At 38.7% G+C, this 16,658-nt stretch overlaps 1 protein-coding gene across 9 annotated transcripts in view; it reads left to right on the top strand.

The window, feature by feature from the left end:
* The window catches only part of TP63 (tumor protein p63), a 231,093-nt gene that overhangs the window by 136,574 nt on the left and 77,861 nt on the right, over positions 1 to 16,658 (top strand). For all 9 annotated transcript variants that reach the window (XM_021070042.1, XM_021070044.1, XM_013982288.2 and 6 more), the window contains one exon: positions 9,911 to 10,165. In XM_021070042.1, the coding sequence (XP_020925701.1) occupies positions 9,911 to 10,165 (255 nt within the window). The remainder of the gene's footprint in view (positions 1 to 9,910; positions 10,166 to 16,658) is intronic.

Consider the following 16,658-nt stretch of genomic DNA (forward strand, 5'->3'; position numbering starts at 1 on the left):
TATCCTCCCTGAGGTCACCAAATAATGTTCCTGAATGTGATGAAGGCATGTGTCTGTTGCTGCTGCTTGAAGCGCTATCTTCAGATAAAAAATATGGCATATTGTAAATACCCGTAGAGAGGGCTGTTCACAACTGATCTGTACAGAAGGCAAAAAGCAAAGCAACTACACACATTGGAAAGCCTGGTCTCCACCTGTATGTTCTGAATCATAACTTGCAAGTCTTTTTTTTCTTCCTTTCTTTTCTTTTCTTTCTTTCTTTTTTTTTTTTTTTTTTTTTAATGATCCCGTGTATTTACTTCCATTATACTTCAAGCAGCAAGAAGATTTTTAAAAGACAGGGCAGTTTCCTGAATAAGGACTGACTTGTTCTTGAACAAGGTAAACAGTGTAAAGTGTGCTGCTTTCACTTAATTGATTACCCAGGAGGACAGAGAATGTGTTTGATTTTTTTTTTGGCCACACAACGGAACCGATTCGATTTTTATTGTGCTTTGCAGTCACTTAGTCACTTTTTAAAAGTATTTACTTGCTGACACACTGTTCCCTTGATTCATTTTGTCCCCTGATGTTTCTCGATCATCACCAGGGATATGAGTAGTTTGCCCTGGGTAAAGAAGCTTGATGATTTACAAACACTTTCACATGTTATTTTCTATGGTATTATTTCTATAGGATGTCTGAGAAATTTTAAGTCATTTTGTTCTTAATCATGGTGCCCTAGGTTCTTTTTTTTTTTTTTCTGTTCAAATAAGGCACTAATGAGCTGTCGTAATTATTAAGCTGATTGATTGTTACTTTCATAATGGGGTAAATAGAATGAAATGAATAGATCAGTGTCTTTTCAAAGTAAGGCATGTCTTTGGCATAGGTGGAAACTTCAGTTTTATTTTGCAGTTAAAAATGAATCTTAAAGGAACACTTCAATGTTATATATAAGTCACCATGTCTAATTATAAAGCATAGTAAATCACTGAAAACTTTAATTATCTCAAATATAATGAAAAATATATCAATCAGTAGAGAACTTGACAAGCAAAAGCAAATTAGAACTTAAGAAACAGTGTTCTTGAATATGTATAGAATGTACTATGTATAGAATAGACAGAGTAGTATAGTCCTTAGTTCATGCTTTAGTTTTCCATTTGTAACCTGTGTGTGTGTGTGTGTGTGTGTGTGTGTGTGTGTGTGTGTATGAGATAAAGTCTGAGAAATGAAGTCATGGATTTAGACTATTTGTAAGAAATGGTTTGCAAGTCCAATAAACTACAGTCTCAGTTCCTCAAAACACACAATTGTAAGCTCTTAATTATGGCATTATTCTAAACCAAATTCTAGCTAACTGGGCAGAAAATCATGGAAATTAGAGAGGGAGGGACCAACATTGTGGCCTGTCTACTAGAAACTAACATCTTACGTGAAGCTTGAGTTTGGGTGGTTCCTTCTCAATAAGCACTATCCATAGGTAGCAAATAATTATATGATCACAAAGATTTGGATTCTTGTTGCTGACCTAGATGCATGATAAATAAAATCTAGATCATCAGGTAAGAAACACTACCTTGGCACAAAAATGTGTATGTGTTTGTCTTAAGGAAGTAGAAGCTCATTAATATACTTCCCATCTAGGTGTGAGCTACCAAGTATTACTCATGGCCTTGTGAGTGACAGGACTGGCTACGCTGCTACTAGTTCCCATAAAAGCTGAAGCTAAAAGTCCAGTTCTCATCGGTCAAAACAAATCCACACACAAAGTAAAAGTCATAGAGATTATTTGGAGATGCACTGTTAACATTCACCTGGCAGTGTTATATAAAGAGGTGAATCTGATTTGGAGACAGACTTACTTCAGCCCCAAAAAGAAGCATTACTTGGTTGTGATAGAATAAATGAGATACTTTCTGAAGGTGATTTTTATCTTGAAATGTTTTGCATTTATTCTTTAGTATTTCATGAACGTCCGCTGGGTCACAGACACTGTTCTAGATACAAGACCCAGCACTAAGCAAACCAAATATAGACTCTCACAAATTTATGGTCTAATAGAGAGGACCAGCATTAAAAAGGATTTACACAGATAAGTAATTTTAAGTATAATTACATGATGCAAAGAGGAAAGTTACAGTACCATTACAATATGAAACAAAGAATGCCCATCTGGACAGTCAGGGAAGGCTTCTACTTGGACATGACATTGAAGCCAAAACTGAAAGATGAACTGGGAAACAGCCTGCATGTGCAAAAGGCTTGAAGACCAAAGGAATGAAAGAATTTGCCCTTGAAAAACTGAAGGAATGCCATTCTTTAGTGACCAAAGAGGAAGGTTTCAAATAGTGTGACACAGGCCATTTTAAAGAGTTGGGGCTTTTATTCTAAGAGATTAGGAACGTGCTCAAGGTGTTCAACTGTGAGAATGACCTGATCACATCTTCAGGGGCTTTCCAGTGATGGCTCCAAGGAGCTGGCTCTCCAGTTCTTTGCAATGACATACAGTCTAAGAATGGTTATTTTATATCCTGTCTTTAATGAGTGGAAAATATTTTCTTGGGGGACAAAAGAAGTATGCTCTTCATTGAGTTAGCTCTTTAATAAAAATTCCAGGCAGAAATTTGAGTGACCCTAAATGAAGTATACTTAAGAAAGTGGGTTCTCAAGCCAGAGCTACTGGTTTCATATTTGAGCTATGTCACTTACTACCATGAATTCTTAATCTTGTGGAGCTGTTTCCTTATCTATAAAATATGTATAAAACCTTAGTTAATTCCACTTAACTCGTGAGGATTAAATGAATAAATATATGCAAAGCACTTAAACATGGTAAGAAACATAGACTCAGAAAGAACTTAGTGGTGGTAGTGATAGTAGTAGTAACAGCTAATATTCCTTTCGGAGAGGATTGAATACGGATGCTAAATAGGGATCAGATATTTTTTTGGGCACACCCATGGCCTGTGGACGATCCTGGGCCAGGGATTGAATCCACACCACAGCAGTGGCCTAAGCTGCTGCAGTGACAATGCTGGATCCTTAACCCACTGCACCAGAAGAGAACTCCCCAGATTTTTTTTTTTAAATATTGATGGTCACCATTATTTTACTGAAATTGATATGTCTTTAATTTCATATCATGGTGAACAAAGTGATATCCTGTGATAAAACGTTAATCACATTTAATGCTTCTATTGTTTAAGTCATAATTTCTGATATGGTCTAGACAGATACATTATTGAAATTATTTTTAAATATTTAAACTCACTTCAATAACCTAAAGAGCATTATTGGTGAGCTTCTAAAGTCACCAATAGTATGCTTTCCTTGTAGGTGGTATAACCTTCACTAAAGATCTTCATTAGCATGTACTTTCTTCTTTTATCCTGTCTGCTTAAAAGACTATTAATACAAGGATTGTTTGAGATTGAAAATTTCCTCAATTATTTATTTATTTTTTTATGACCACATCTGTGGCATGTGGAAGTTCCCAGGTTAGGGGTCGACTCGCCGACACCGCAGCTATGGCACCACTGGATCCAAGCCACATTTTCAACCTACACCACACCTTAGGACAATGCTGAATCTTTAACCCACTGAGGTAGGCCAGGGATCAAAAACGCACATCCTCAGAGACAACATCGGGTCCTCAACCCCACATTGTGAGCCACAGTGGGGACTCTCCTCAAACATATTTTTGATCCAACTATAATCAGTAACTCCTCCTTCACTTTAAAGAAACTGAAAGTCTGTATCCTTTATCCTATTATATGGATCAAGATTTATTGAATATTAAAATTATACCTTTCTGCTTTCTGCTAACTCAGTGCTTCCTTGGTATGTAATGATGATGTCAGTTTCTTTTAGCATGGAGATACTCATGATTATAATTTTGTTCGTTTGTCCTTAATACTAGAAGGGACTAATGAAATTATAGAATTTAAAGTTTATTTTTCCTTAATTGAGCCCTACACAGCTGTCATTTAGTTATATTTGGATTGAGTTTTAACTTCATTACCTTTCACCCTTCCTGGTTTTTCAAGTATTACGGGTCATATCTGTTGACACTGTTGTCCAGTTGATTAACTAACTTTGTATTTATTTGTCTAAGCTGCTCTTGTTGGCATTGGCAGGAGCTTTTAGGAAATTCTCCCAAGTTATGGAATCTTGGCCCTCAAAGGAATCTTGACAGTTTGCATCATAACATAAAATATCCTAGGTTCTAGTAAACTCTTTGCAGGCTGTCTTTTTAGGTTTGTATACCTAAGTGCTTTATTTTTATATATTGTTCATTATAAGGTATCAGTGTATTTTACCTCCAAACACTCACTTTCTAGGATCATCTGGAAGACAACAGAAGGGAAATATTTTATACCTAACAAAATCTGGCTTTGAGAAAAATGTGCTGCTCAATAAGTTCTTAACAGGGAAAGATGGTGCTTTAACTTGACATTATAATACAAATATCTTCTTGACCTCAAATGGAGCACTTTAAATCAATTGTGTTTAATTCTAGCATAAAACAAACCATCATTCTTTGAGGTGAGGCAGGTGGTAGAAGACAAAAATGACAAGCATTTCTCCCTAAGGCAGTGCTTGTTGAAAAGTCACTACCTTGCCAATATTTGGGGATAAAAATGTAGTACTGTCTGCTAGAGCATAATTGAATGACTGCTTTGCCAAGCCAGGGTCATGAAGAAAACTGTTTTCTTTTCCCAGGAGGGGCTTTAAAGTGTTCAAAAATCTCCTCCATGGAGCCTGAGGTGAAAGGTTATATTAGCTGAGGAAACTATATATGCTGCTGCCTGAAACAATTTGGGTTTGTAGGTTTGGTCTGACAAATCTGTATAAAAAAAAAAAAAATAGTTCTCTTACTTTTTGAAAGCAATCTGATGGAATTATTTTTAAATAGCACTGTACATGAGAAGGATCATCCCTAAAAGAATGTTAGAACGGGTGCACCCTTTACGTTTGATCACCAGCCTCCTCAATTTTCTACAGATTTTAGTTTATAGGAAACTAAGGTCCAGGTTGTTTAAGTGCCTTGCCCAGGGGTAGATGGCACATTAGTGGCAGAGTTTGGCCTTAGCCCCTACCTCACCAAGTGTAAGTTCTTCTGCATTACTAGAATCTACTCAGGAATAAAAGGAGTGCTGAAAAATGTTTAATTCTCTAGCCTCCTCTAAGAGTCAGTCAAGGGTTATAAATATAATATCTTTCAAATGGAATTTGGGCACGTTATTGTTTCCTGTGACAAAGATCCATTTGAATTGAACTGAGGTAAATAAATTGATTATATGTCCCCAAAGTAACCACTTCTATGCCTGATATGGCCCTCATTCCCATTTTTTACTAATCCCTTGCCATATATTATCAGTTATTGTTGCCAGGTTGCCATAAATTAGCTAATGCAGATAGTAATATTTAGGAAAGAGAACTTATAAAATTTCTTTTATATAGATAAATTCGAAGAGAGAGGTTTTCAGAATTGCCCATTATATCTGTGTTGCTGTTTCATCGCTCTGGTCATATGACTTGATTAGAATTCTTTTTTGATACTAAATTATTTAAATTATTTTTTAGCATCAAACTTTAAGTAGGTTTTAAACCCAGGTATTCAATACTGAGTTTTGTTAACAGTGATAAATACTGATATAGATTATTGCTGAGCTGACGAGAAGAAAATTAAGGCCCAGGATATACTCAGAATTTAAGATCATTAAACAATGTGATGTAGGAAAGAAAAATAAAATGAAGCTTAAGGGATAGTATTTTTAGGACACTTTCAAAACAATGACTCGTCAGGAGAAATCTGTCTTCCACATTGCCATTTTGAGTCTAGTCATCCAAATGATAATTTAGTGAAGAAATGAATCAGAGTCTGTAGATGGCTATGAGGATGCAAAAGAACTTATGACAGGAGAAAAACAAACAAATGAAAAAACCCAAGAAAACACTCTTTATATATTTGGGAATGGGAGTTATATCTGCTCTTTCCTAATGGTGAAAACAAGCAGTTTGTGATTCAGCCCTGGGTATCCCTGTACTTACCACACCAGCTCCAGGTTTCAGAACCCCCCTGGGGTGCTCTGTCATTCCAGGACTAGCTTAAGTCTCAGTGACCAAGGTGTGTTCATCCTTTCTGTGGTCAGATCAGCTAGACTGTGATGAAGCTGGATACATTCCAGCTAAAGATATTGAGAATTTTCCAGGGTCCGGGTGGTGAGTTTCTATTTCAGATTAATTTCATAGGAAATGAAGCATCTGCTTGGATTCCAAGGAAACCCATCGTTTTACTTTATTAGGCTTATAACAGATATCAAACAAACTGCGTTCATTCTCACCTTTTATATTTTGTGGAAAGAAGACTGTCTCCCCTTTCAGACATGGTAGGGCGGCTATATAACATTGTTCATTCATTACTGCATTGAGTGCCAGAGAGTATGTTAAGGTTATTCCAACTTCAAGATGCTCTGAGATTAGGCAGGGACAATCCACTTCCTATTACATTTGGCAAGTTCTAATAGATTTGTTGCATGAGAAACACAAGGGGCATATGGAGTTCTACTCAGGACACTTTTTGTTACTTATGAATGTCATGTTCTAACTTATGAGACTATTTTACTTTTCATTATAAATAGGCATCTCTGCAGCATCCAAGTGTAACACACATTTCTCCCTTATGTGTTTACGAAACTACTGACAGTAAACAAAGGGCAGTATACTGCTTCCTTCATCCCACCAGCTTCACTTCAGCAGGAAATAAAATATAAATATTATTCACATTAACCTGGAACAGAGCTGGTTTCAGAGGCTGTGAAGTGTGCAGTCATGAGAGGGCCATATGCTTTGCTTAAGGCTCTTCTGTCACCATTTTGAAACTCTTAATAATTTGTGAACAAGAGATCCTGTGTTTTCATTTTGCAATGGGCCATGTGAATTATTTTGCTAGCCCTGCCTTCTTAACACTTGTTCTTCTTGGCTATGTAAGTTTGCCCTTGGCCTCGAATTGCTAACTTTGTCAACAAGTCCACTCTCTTCAAATCAAAGAAATAAGCCAATAACCTTTTTTGGTTGTTGTTAACGAAATGCTTTTAAAATTAACTTATTTCCTATGGTAGCTTTATGACATCAGTTTTTAATAAAGCTATGAAAAGTCTCCAGGGGGATTTCCAATCATAGAGTTCTAACATTGGTGGGTTTATTTTTGTCTGTGTTTTAGGCTAGTTAATTCAAAGTTAGTGTTAGTTTTATGCTTAAAAAAAAAAGAAGAAAAAAAGACAACTGAGTATACTACTCAATTTTGTCTTCCTTTCAAGTAAAATTCGAGAGAAGTTTCACATTGAAATATGTTTTCCTATTTTTATCTTGAGTAGTGAGGAGTTCTTTGCCTGAACCTGAGAAATCCAGCTTTATGTTATATAAATTGAGGCATCAGCTTTGGAAGCCAATCCTGTTGTTGTGAAGTAAAATATTTCACCTAAACTGTGTGGGATTAAAAATGAGCACATTTAAAAACACGGCCATCCACACTTATTAGTGAGTCGAAATTCGTTTCTGCTTCTTTGGTGCCCCCCAATGCGTTCAGTCTTATTACTGTCCCAGGGCTGTCTGCTTTGTACCTCTGAGGTAAACGGAGTTTCCATTTCTCTTAAGTCCTTCAAGGAGCTCTGAGTGTTTACTCACTGGCTTTTAAAGCTGGTCCCCAGACTTTTCTCTTTACCTATATTGGGAAAAAAAGAATAATTCAAAGGGCCATGTTTCTTTGTACTCCTCCAAGCCCACAATTAGCTGAAGTTCCATTCTGTGTAGCTAGAAGGAGGAGGAGAGGGTTGGCCTAACAGGCTTTTTACAGCCTGTGAGAAAGTGCTTGGTGAATTTCTTTGTCCCTTTTGTCAGGGCCGGCTGCCTCCCTAATTGTACTGCTGTAGGGAAGCGCGTGCCAGTGGGAGCATTATCTGATTCCTGCAGGACGCTCAGGAGTGCTTTGTATACTGACCCTTAACTTGAACACAAAAGATTTCTTTTCAATCCCCTTTCCAGGCTGTTGCCTCAGGCTTGGATACCTAAGAGCTTCAGTTCAGCCCCGGCTGTGGATGCCTTCATCCGGGCCTCAGGTTTTAGTTTTTTCTCTCTTGGCTGCCTCACCTGGACTTTGCCTCACCTGTCAGGAAGGGAAGCTGAAGGTGGAGGAGAGGAGAAGGAGCAGGAGCTGTGGAAGTCAGAGAGGAGAGAAGGCGAGACTAACAGCTGCTCTTGTCAGCAGGGGGATAAGTGTAAAGAGATTAATAGTTATTTGAAGAGCAAATGGGGACGTGGCATTCGGCCGTGGAATGCGAATATATAAATGTAATGGAATGGACATGCGACCATTAACATTTAGATGGATGTTCTCTGGACTGAATGGAATGGCAGAGTTCTTTCTCCTCCCCACGTGAAATATTTAAAGTTTATTAAAATAATTTTATTCCACTTAAAATTAAGTTAGAATTCTTTTCAAGCATCAACTTCTTTGTGAGTTTGTTCTCCATAATCTGACTTACTTTGGGACTCAGTTAGAGTTCAGTTAAAGAGCCAGACTCAACCCCTAGCCTGGGAACATCCGTTTGCCACTGGTGCAGCCCTAAAATGACAAAAAAAAAAAAAAAAAAAAAAAGCCAGATTCCTCATTTCCTTTATAAAATATGTACCAACAGGACTGCCTCCTTTTTGCTTTTGATTTGTTTTCCTGTTGACAACTTAAAGAAACCATGAGACTTCCATGTTAGAAGGCTTCATAAAGAGAAGACTGTACCAGAGGCTGGTGGCCCCTTCTGGAAATGTGTTCAGTTTGACTTGGGAATGACTTCAGTGATCTGACCAGGCTGACAGGTGTGATGGCGTAGTCAAACCCCTTGACTTGGAATCAGAAGATTTGGTTTCAAAATCCCTACGCTTGGCTTACTAGCCGATGCTTGAGCAAATCGCTTCTTCTCTCTGATGGTAATACAGTATAGATTTTTCTTTTCAGTGGAAATGAAAATTTAAATCATTCTTTGCATAAACATCTTATATTCAATTGAATAGCTATTCAGGACTGGTTTTCCTAGAAGAAATAAAAGCCTTTGGCAGACAAGTTATATGAACTAATGTACTTCTGAATTATGTCAAATATAGAATTTGAATCATAACTAGATGATACTTCTCTTACACATGTTGTGCTTTAGAAAATAAACTGCTACAAAGAAAATGAAAGAACAGATAAACAATTAGGCTGTGTTTGGTTGTTATACTAGCATGTTACCTTATAAAATATATAGTTGTCTCTTCCTCACTCTGCTACCCATTCCCCTCCAGTCTTGGGGAGCCCAGTCCTGGGGAGGGGTGAAGAGGGGTGGGGGAATTGGTACACTGAGACAGAATTTAGAATGATAAGATTAAAAGGAAATTTGGAGGACAACTGATTTTGCTCTGCAAATAACAATTTGATGTTTAAATCTCCTCTAGAACATATCTATCCAGTGGTCTTTCTCATTCTGAGTATCATGACAGCAGGAGGTGGTGGAGTAGCAGGTGATATTCATTTATTTTAAAGAATTCATAAGCAGCTACTGAGTACTGATACTTTTAACCCAGTTGGTGAATAAAGCTCATAATCTATTTTCATAATCTATTTTCAAAAGGCTCTTGATGAGACCCCTGTCTTCAAAGTATGCACGTGAAGCTGTGTGGTCGGTGCAGGTCATTATAAAACATAAACACACGCCTTGGGCTTCTTTGGTGTTTTGAACAATGTATCATCAGTTGGTCATTTTCCCTCGAATGTAAAGTTTCACGGACCTGAGGCTGAACTCTGTAGAAGGCTTGCACCAAATTACGCCTTTTTTGGAGCCATGATATGCAGCCTAAATGGCTAACGTTGGGGTTTCTGGGTGTCCTGCAGCCACAGTACACGAACCTGGGGCTCCTGAACAGCATGGACCAGCAGATCCAGAACGGCTCCTCGTCCACCAGCCCCTACAACACAGACCACGCCCAGAACAGCGTCACGGCGCCCTCGCCCTACGCACAGCCCAGCTCCACCTTCGATGCCCTCTCGCCTTCGCCCGCCATCCCTTCCAACACTGACTACCCGGGGCCGCACAGCTTTGACGTGTCTTTCCAGCAGTCCAGCACCGCCAAGTCAGCCACCTGGACGGTAAGAGCACCGGGCGCCCGCGTGCCCTTGAACCTGACCCCTAAGAATAGAGGTCTTCGCCATCACCCCCAACACCTCTCCCCCATCAAGGCTTAGGGCTGCGTATTGAATAGTACAGTATTTCTCCTTGTCCTACAAGGCCATTTTGGTTTTGGGTATTTAACGCTGAACCAGAGAGAAAAAGTGCCATTAGGTAGGAACAGCCCTGATCCTGTGTTCTGGTTGGCTCCTGGCATTTTTAGCTATTGTGGTCTTACCTGCCTCACGCTGCTGGGACGTCCTTTGTATGAAAACAATTTTTTTTTTAATAGAAAAATTATTCCAGTGGGAAATATAGTTGTGGGATATGTGTTTGCAGTCTGCAAAATGTAGGCTGGTTACCGGTATCATTATTTTGAAAAAATAAATGCCACGTTAAGATGTGATTTTTTAAAAATGAATAAAATCACAAACATGGTGTAAAAAGAAATTAAAATCTCATTCATTAAGGTAAGGCTAAATTCGTTTATACATGTAAGTTCTATAATACGTCATAATTTATTGATACATATATATTTGTTACAGTAGACTCATCCCCCCAAAAGCCTCAAAACTACATATCAGAGCCCTGAATTGGTTCATTGATTAAAAATGTTAAAAAAAGTATATATATATATTTTTTTTTCTAAGAAAACATGCAAATATTTTAAAAATTAAAAATCTGTAAGAATTTGATGCTATTTCACAGTTGACTTTGCAGTGTATTATAACACAAGTAAAGCTAAATATAAGGGAAGAGGCCTATAAGACTGGTTTTTATTCGTTGATCAAGGAATGCCCAAGACTAAAGTGGAACACATGTTTGTCAAACAATTTAACATTTGCATAGTTTATAGAAATTCTTCCAGATACCATCATCTTGTTGAGAAGCAGCTTTAGAATTGTTTTAAAGGTTTTTTTTTTTTTTTTTCCTTATTTGGCAAATAGGTTTATTTAGAAAGCATTTTTATTTGTATATTACAGTATCCAGGCTTTACTCCAGTTGTACAGAGTTTGTGAAATAATCAGCGTGAGGCACACTCAATTCCAACGTAATTCCATGTGTCGCCTCATTTTGACCTCACTTCTTTGTAAACTTGGTAGGACAATTTCATAATTCCCATTTTACAGTGAAGACAGCTGAAGAAATGTGGAGTTTGGTGACCTTCTTAATGTTACAGAGGCTTCTGTGTAGCTGGTCCTGTTACTGCCACCTTTCCTGACTAGATTGTATCCTTTCTTTCATTCTTCCACATCAAGATGTCCCCAGATTGTCTGAAAATGTATTGTGGTGCTTTCCATTCATGGTTTGAAAAGTGTTTCTGTTATGGTTTGTACTTCAACTATAATGTAGACGTATTAGCTTAAAACTTGATCTCTCTTCAGTGTGTGGCTATTTTAATCAGTTATATCATACTCTTTAATCTCTTTTTTTGTTTTTACTAATAATGGTGGAGGGGTGGTCACTATAGGTGAGTAAACTTAAGAGTCTGTAGGAGCTCTTAAAGAAATATCAGTTGATCTAAGTAATATTTTGCCAAAGAACTGTTTGAGTAACCATTTTATAAATGGAGCATTGATGTGTTTTGGAATAGGGGTCACCGATTAGGTGTTTGACATCACTGATCTTCAAAGCTTACCGTTTCTCATCTGCATACTCACACACAGCTCCCTGTATTAGGAGTGAGCAAATCTGATGGATGATGGGTGTATTGGGGCCACTAAATGAATAATCACTTCCTTTGGAAAGTGGCTTAAGAACCGTGGAGATGGAACATGAGGCAGGTCCAACATTACATCAGTCTTTCTTCCTCCTCCCTCCTTCCCCACCTCATCATACAGAGATCTGAAGGCTTCTTTCAGATTTAGCACAATTCTGAACCCTCCTCCATCAAAGCCCTATCTCAGAGAAGTATGTTGTCTCGTCAGAAGGCTGGGTAGGTGTGTATAAGTGGGAGGGTAAAAAAAAAAAAAAAAAAAAAGCAAAACCTCAGAAGGGGGTAGGCACAGGAAAGAGCACCAGATGGGAGCCAGGAAACCTGGACTCTCCTTGTGATCATCCGCATGTCCTCTGGCAAGTCACTTCATCTTTCTAGCATTTAGTCTGTGCCTCGGAGGAGGATGAGCAGGCTGAAACCCAATCTCGTTTCTTATGGCGAGCTCATATTATGAATCAACACAGAAAATTTTTAGAAGAATTTAGGTTCTAATCAGGTATTTTTGCCTGCCATTAATAAATGACTTTGATTTAAGCTGGTTCGCCTTTCTTGAGTTTCTGTTCAGTTATCCAGTTTATGCTGTGGGTATTACAAAATGAATGGTTGAGTTTGATGTCCATTCTATCATACTAGTGTATCACGTGGTATCTACAGTTTTATTAATGTTCTTTCTTATTCACAATTAGACTCATTTTAGGCCCAGCTGCATTTCTTCTGAATTCAGCACATTTGAACTCTTGTTTGAGGAGCTGTTGAGATCACCCAAAAATAGGTAAATTCTTAGCCATGGACACCAGTGTGTTATACATAGCAGCATCGAACTCCTCGAGCCAAATTTTGTATCCTCACACTTATGCACAGATCTCATGTTTTTAAGGGGTCTCTCATGCATTCATCCTAGTTGGAGTCTCAGAACCAAGGCTGTTATCTTCAGTTTTATGAAAGAAGAAAGTTTAAGAAGCAAAGTTTACCTGGCTGATCCCCAGCCAAGGAGGGAGAGAAACCCAGGCCTCTGTCCTTCAAGTTCAAGTCTCTCCACCATCTTATCTAGACTGTCTTCCTCTTGATAGGAACATGCAGGTACTCCCAGGCCCTGTGTAGAGTCGAGTGAAGCCACCTGACAGAGGACATTTCGATGCCACATTATCTTAGGCATCTGTGCATGTTCAAACAATTTTTCACAATAAAACCCTGTATTTTAGAACTTCCCACAAACTGGAAGCAGCAGAAGCAGCTGTCATTAGGACACACTTATTGCACAGTCTTCTGGTAATTCTTTAATAAAAATCTTGTTAGTACCATTTTATCACTTGTCATCCTTTCATGTTGTTTTCTCTTTTAATTTCTGGTGTTACTCAGAGTTACTGCCAAAATATAATTAATATAAAGTATATATGCATATTTCCTTTGCTTTCTCTTCAAATAACGAATGTGTGTTTCCAGTTCTATCAAAATATGGTATTTATTTTAAACTTCTTCCAATTAAATGAAGTGAAGAGCGATGACATTTTTCCATATTCTCGACTTCACACACACACACACACACACACACATTCAGTCACACCCAAACTACCACTGAATTTAGGACTTAGTTTCAGACTTTCTTCTTCTTTCTGCAGTGTAATTCCTACCAGTGATAGAGACCTACCATTTAATATAATAAAGTGCTGGTCTAGTATTATAGCTGGGAATCATCAGCCATAGACCAGGTGACAGTAAGGTAATTTTGAAATGATAAGAAACTGAGGTGCAGATTTCAACCCTGAAACTTACTAGCACCCCATGGGACCTACCCAAAGAGTTCAGTCTCTTTAAACCTCAATTTTTGCCCTGGCAAATGAGGATGTTCACCTTTTCCTTACAGTTCACTGCTTTCCTTATGGTGATGATTACACACCATGTGTAAGGACTAGGCTAGTCATAGGCACACGTGTGTTTACTGTCTAAATTTGAATTCTTTTGCTTCACCAGTTTATTATATTTTTTGATTGTTTGTTTTTCCTTTTTCTGCTGCACCAGTGGCATATGGAAGTTCCTAGGCCAGGGATCAAATCCAAGCTGAGCTGTGACCTATGCCACAGCTAGAAACACCACCAGATCCTTTACTCACTGGGCCACAGTGGGAACACCTGTTATAGTTTTGTTGAGGGTTCAATTGCTTAAGAAGTAATCATTTGAAAGAAAGCAAAGCAAGATGTCTTTGACTCTTTTTTTTTTTTTTCTTTGTGCTTGTGGGCTATCAACATGCATACTCCAGCCCCAAAGGACAGTGATATTATCCACTACTCAAATATATGACTAAATGGCATAGGATGATAACAGGCTCTCCATATGCAGACTTATACAGGCCAGCTGTGCTGCTTCCTTAAGCCTGTCCAAACAGATGCAGGCTCTCCTGGCCAGCACTAGGAAAGGTCTTTTCCAGCTTTTAGAACATGTTGATTTCCAGCATTTATTTCTCATCTTTAATCTGCCCCTTCGTTTATATAGGGATGTCTTTTAAAAAATTCTCAATGTCAAATATAGAATAACAGTGGATCTGTGATAGCAAAAGTATTGGAGACAACCTTACACTCACCAGTGGGGAACTGGTTACCTAAATTGTGGCATATGCACATGACAGAGTATTCTGTGGCCATTCACAAGAATCATAGGTACTGATGTGGAATACTTTTGGTGTTGCTGGCGAGGACAAGATAAGCTTTCAATGGCACCTCGTTGGGCTTTGAGAGGACTGGTGAGGACACCACTTCTGGGGGCAAAATAGTTTTGTTTGCTGGACTCCAGGGACAAGGCTGTTTTGGCGAATATAGGTCACGTATATCTTGATTATCGGCCTCACACATCTTTGACAGTTTGAGACCTGTTTTCTCCGCAGCCCATGCATGACACACAGCATTATCCGTGTGCAAACCCTGGGAAAATGCTCAGGTTAATGTTTTTCTGTTGTGCTCAATCTGAGATAGCGACCCTGGCCTTTGGACATATATCACTTTTTGCTCTTGGGACATTTTCCTTTTATAGACTTCACAGTCTTATAGGGCAGACACCTTGACCTGGTACTCAGAACCATGTCCAGCATATAGTAGGCCTTTAATAAATATATTTTAAAAACATCGTTTTCATCTCATGGTACAAGGAAACGATTCCACTTCCGAGCAGTATTTCTCCATTCTGATCTTGATTGTTAGCTGCCTGTGAGCTTGATGCCTTTTGCCTGCACCCATGATGTGGAGAGCCTTCTTCCTTTGCCTTTCCTAATCATGCTAGCCTCGTGTTCTGTTCAGAGCTTTGAAGCATCTGACTTGAGCAAGTGGAGAGATTAGGGATGTGGCATTTGAAAGGGGAACAGCCAGTTCCCCCAGAGAGTTTCATTGATCCCAGCATATCGGTCTCGCAAGCTCGTTCCCCTTGGCTCCTCCACAGGCAGGCGAGCTGAGATGCCATGCCTGTGGCCCACCCTCCCTGTCATCAGGTTACCTGTAATGTAAGACTTCCAGAAAAAGGCTGCCAGCTCTGCAGAAACCTAATGCAAGCCAGCCCATTGCGTGGCCCTCTGGAATCCTGGGACTCTTAAGAATAGCCCGTCAAAGGACATGATGTACAGACAAACTTTTCCATGGTGAACATGATTTATTAGCTTCCTTACACAAAGGAAACACTTCTCCCATCTGTGTGGGAGCCTTAACTCTGGGGCTTGTCTTCAAATTGAGTGGCTGTTAGATTTCATTCCTGAGGGACAGAAGTCGATAGACTGGGCTCTTGACAGGGGTCCATTTGTTAATCATAACAAGGTTATTTTCACTTCTTGCCATAGCTGTCCTATAAATCTCTGGAGGTACACCTAGGAGTGTGTTTTTGGGCCCTTCCCATGACAATGAAAATAATAACATTGAGCACTGTCAACTGTTATCCAAGCTGTTTCTCAGTTTTTAGAATATTGAGGAAGAAGGGCCTGAACAAAGGACTTGGAGATTCTTAGTTACGGTTCATGTTACTTACTTAACTCTAGGTTTTGGATTCGAAAGTGAATTTCCTTTGTAAGCCATGCTGCAGGGGTATCATGCCATTCCAGAGCAGAATAACTTAATCAGCCAGTTTGCCCTAAGTTATTTAAAGTAACTCTAGGCTAATGTATTTGTGATAAGCCAGTTTCATCTAGTCTAATGTCGAGGGCCCTCCCACACTATTCTGAGTGATTTACTGGATGTACCATAGAGTTTCTATTTAAAAGAAAAAGAATAATATTTATTTATTGCATTAGTATTATGAGAACCAACCACTGATTAAGAAGAAATAAACAGCAAATTTTAATTAAGCTTGCCTTTCTTTTTATATTACAAAAAGAATAAAAGCAGCCCTCCCTTTTTTCCTTATTCTTTGTCCTGCTCCTTTTCCTCCTCCTCCAATCTTGCCCCCCCTTCTTCCTCCTCTTCCTTTTCCTCTTCTTTTTCACTTATGTTATCATTCATAGTAGTCAGTTTGGTTTTGTAGGTATTACCAGCCAGTCAATACTTTGTTTTTTCTCTGTAGCTTTGGTTTCCCAGAATGATGAATTATTATGAGGAGGATTATGATACAAATAAATTACTATGGCAGTTTCTATCAAGAACAGGAATCAGAACATCAGGCCTGTTTCTTGAACAAATCGCTTTTACTAGTAATAGACTACCTTGGAGGTGGAAAACCCAAATATCTGTGGGACTGGGGATAGGGTAAATGAGTCAAATGGTGAGGATGGGGACAGTGGCCTGATA

Source organism: Sus scrofa, chromosome 13 (assembly GCF_000003025.6).
Source record: "Sus scrofa isolate TJ Tabasco breed Duroc chromosome 13, Sscrofa11.1, whole genome shotgun sequence".
Lineage (NCBI taxonomy): Eukaryota > Metazoa > Chordata > Mammalia > Artiodactyla > Suidae > Sus > Sus scrofa.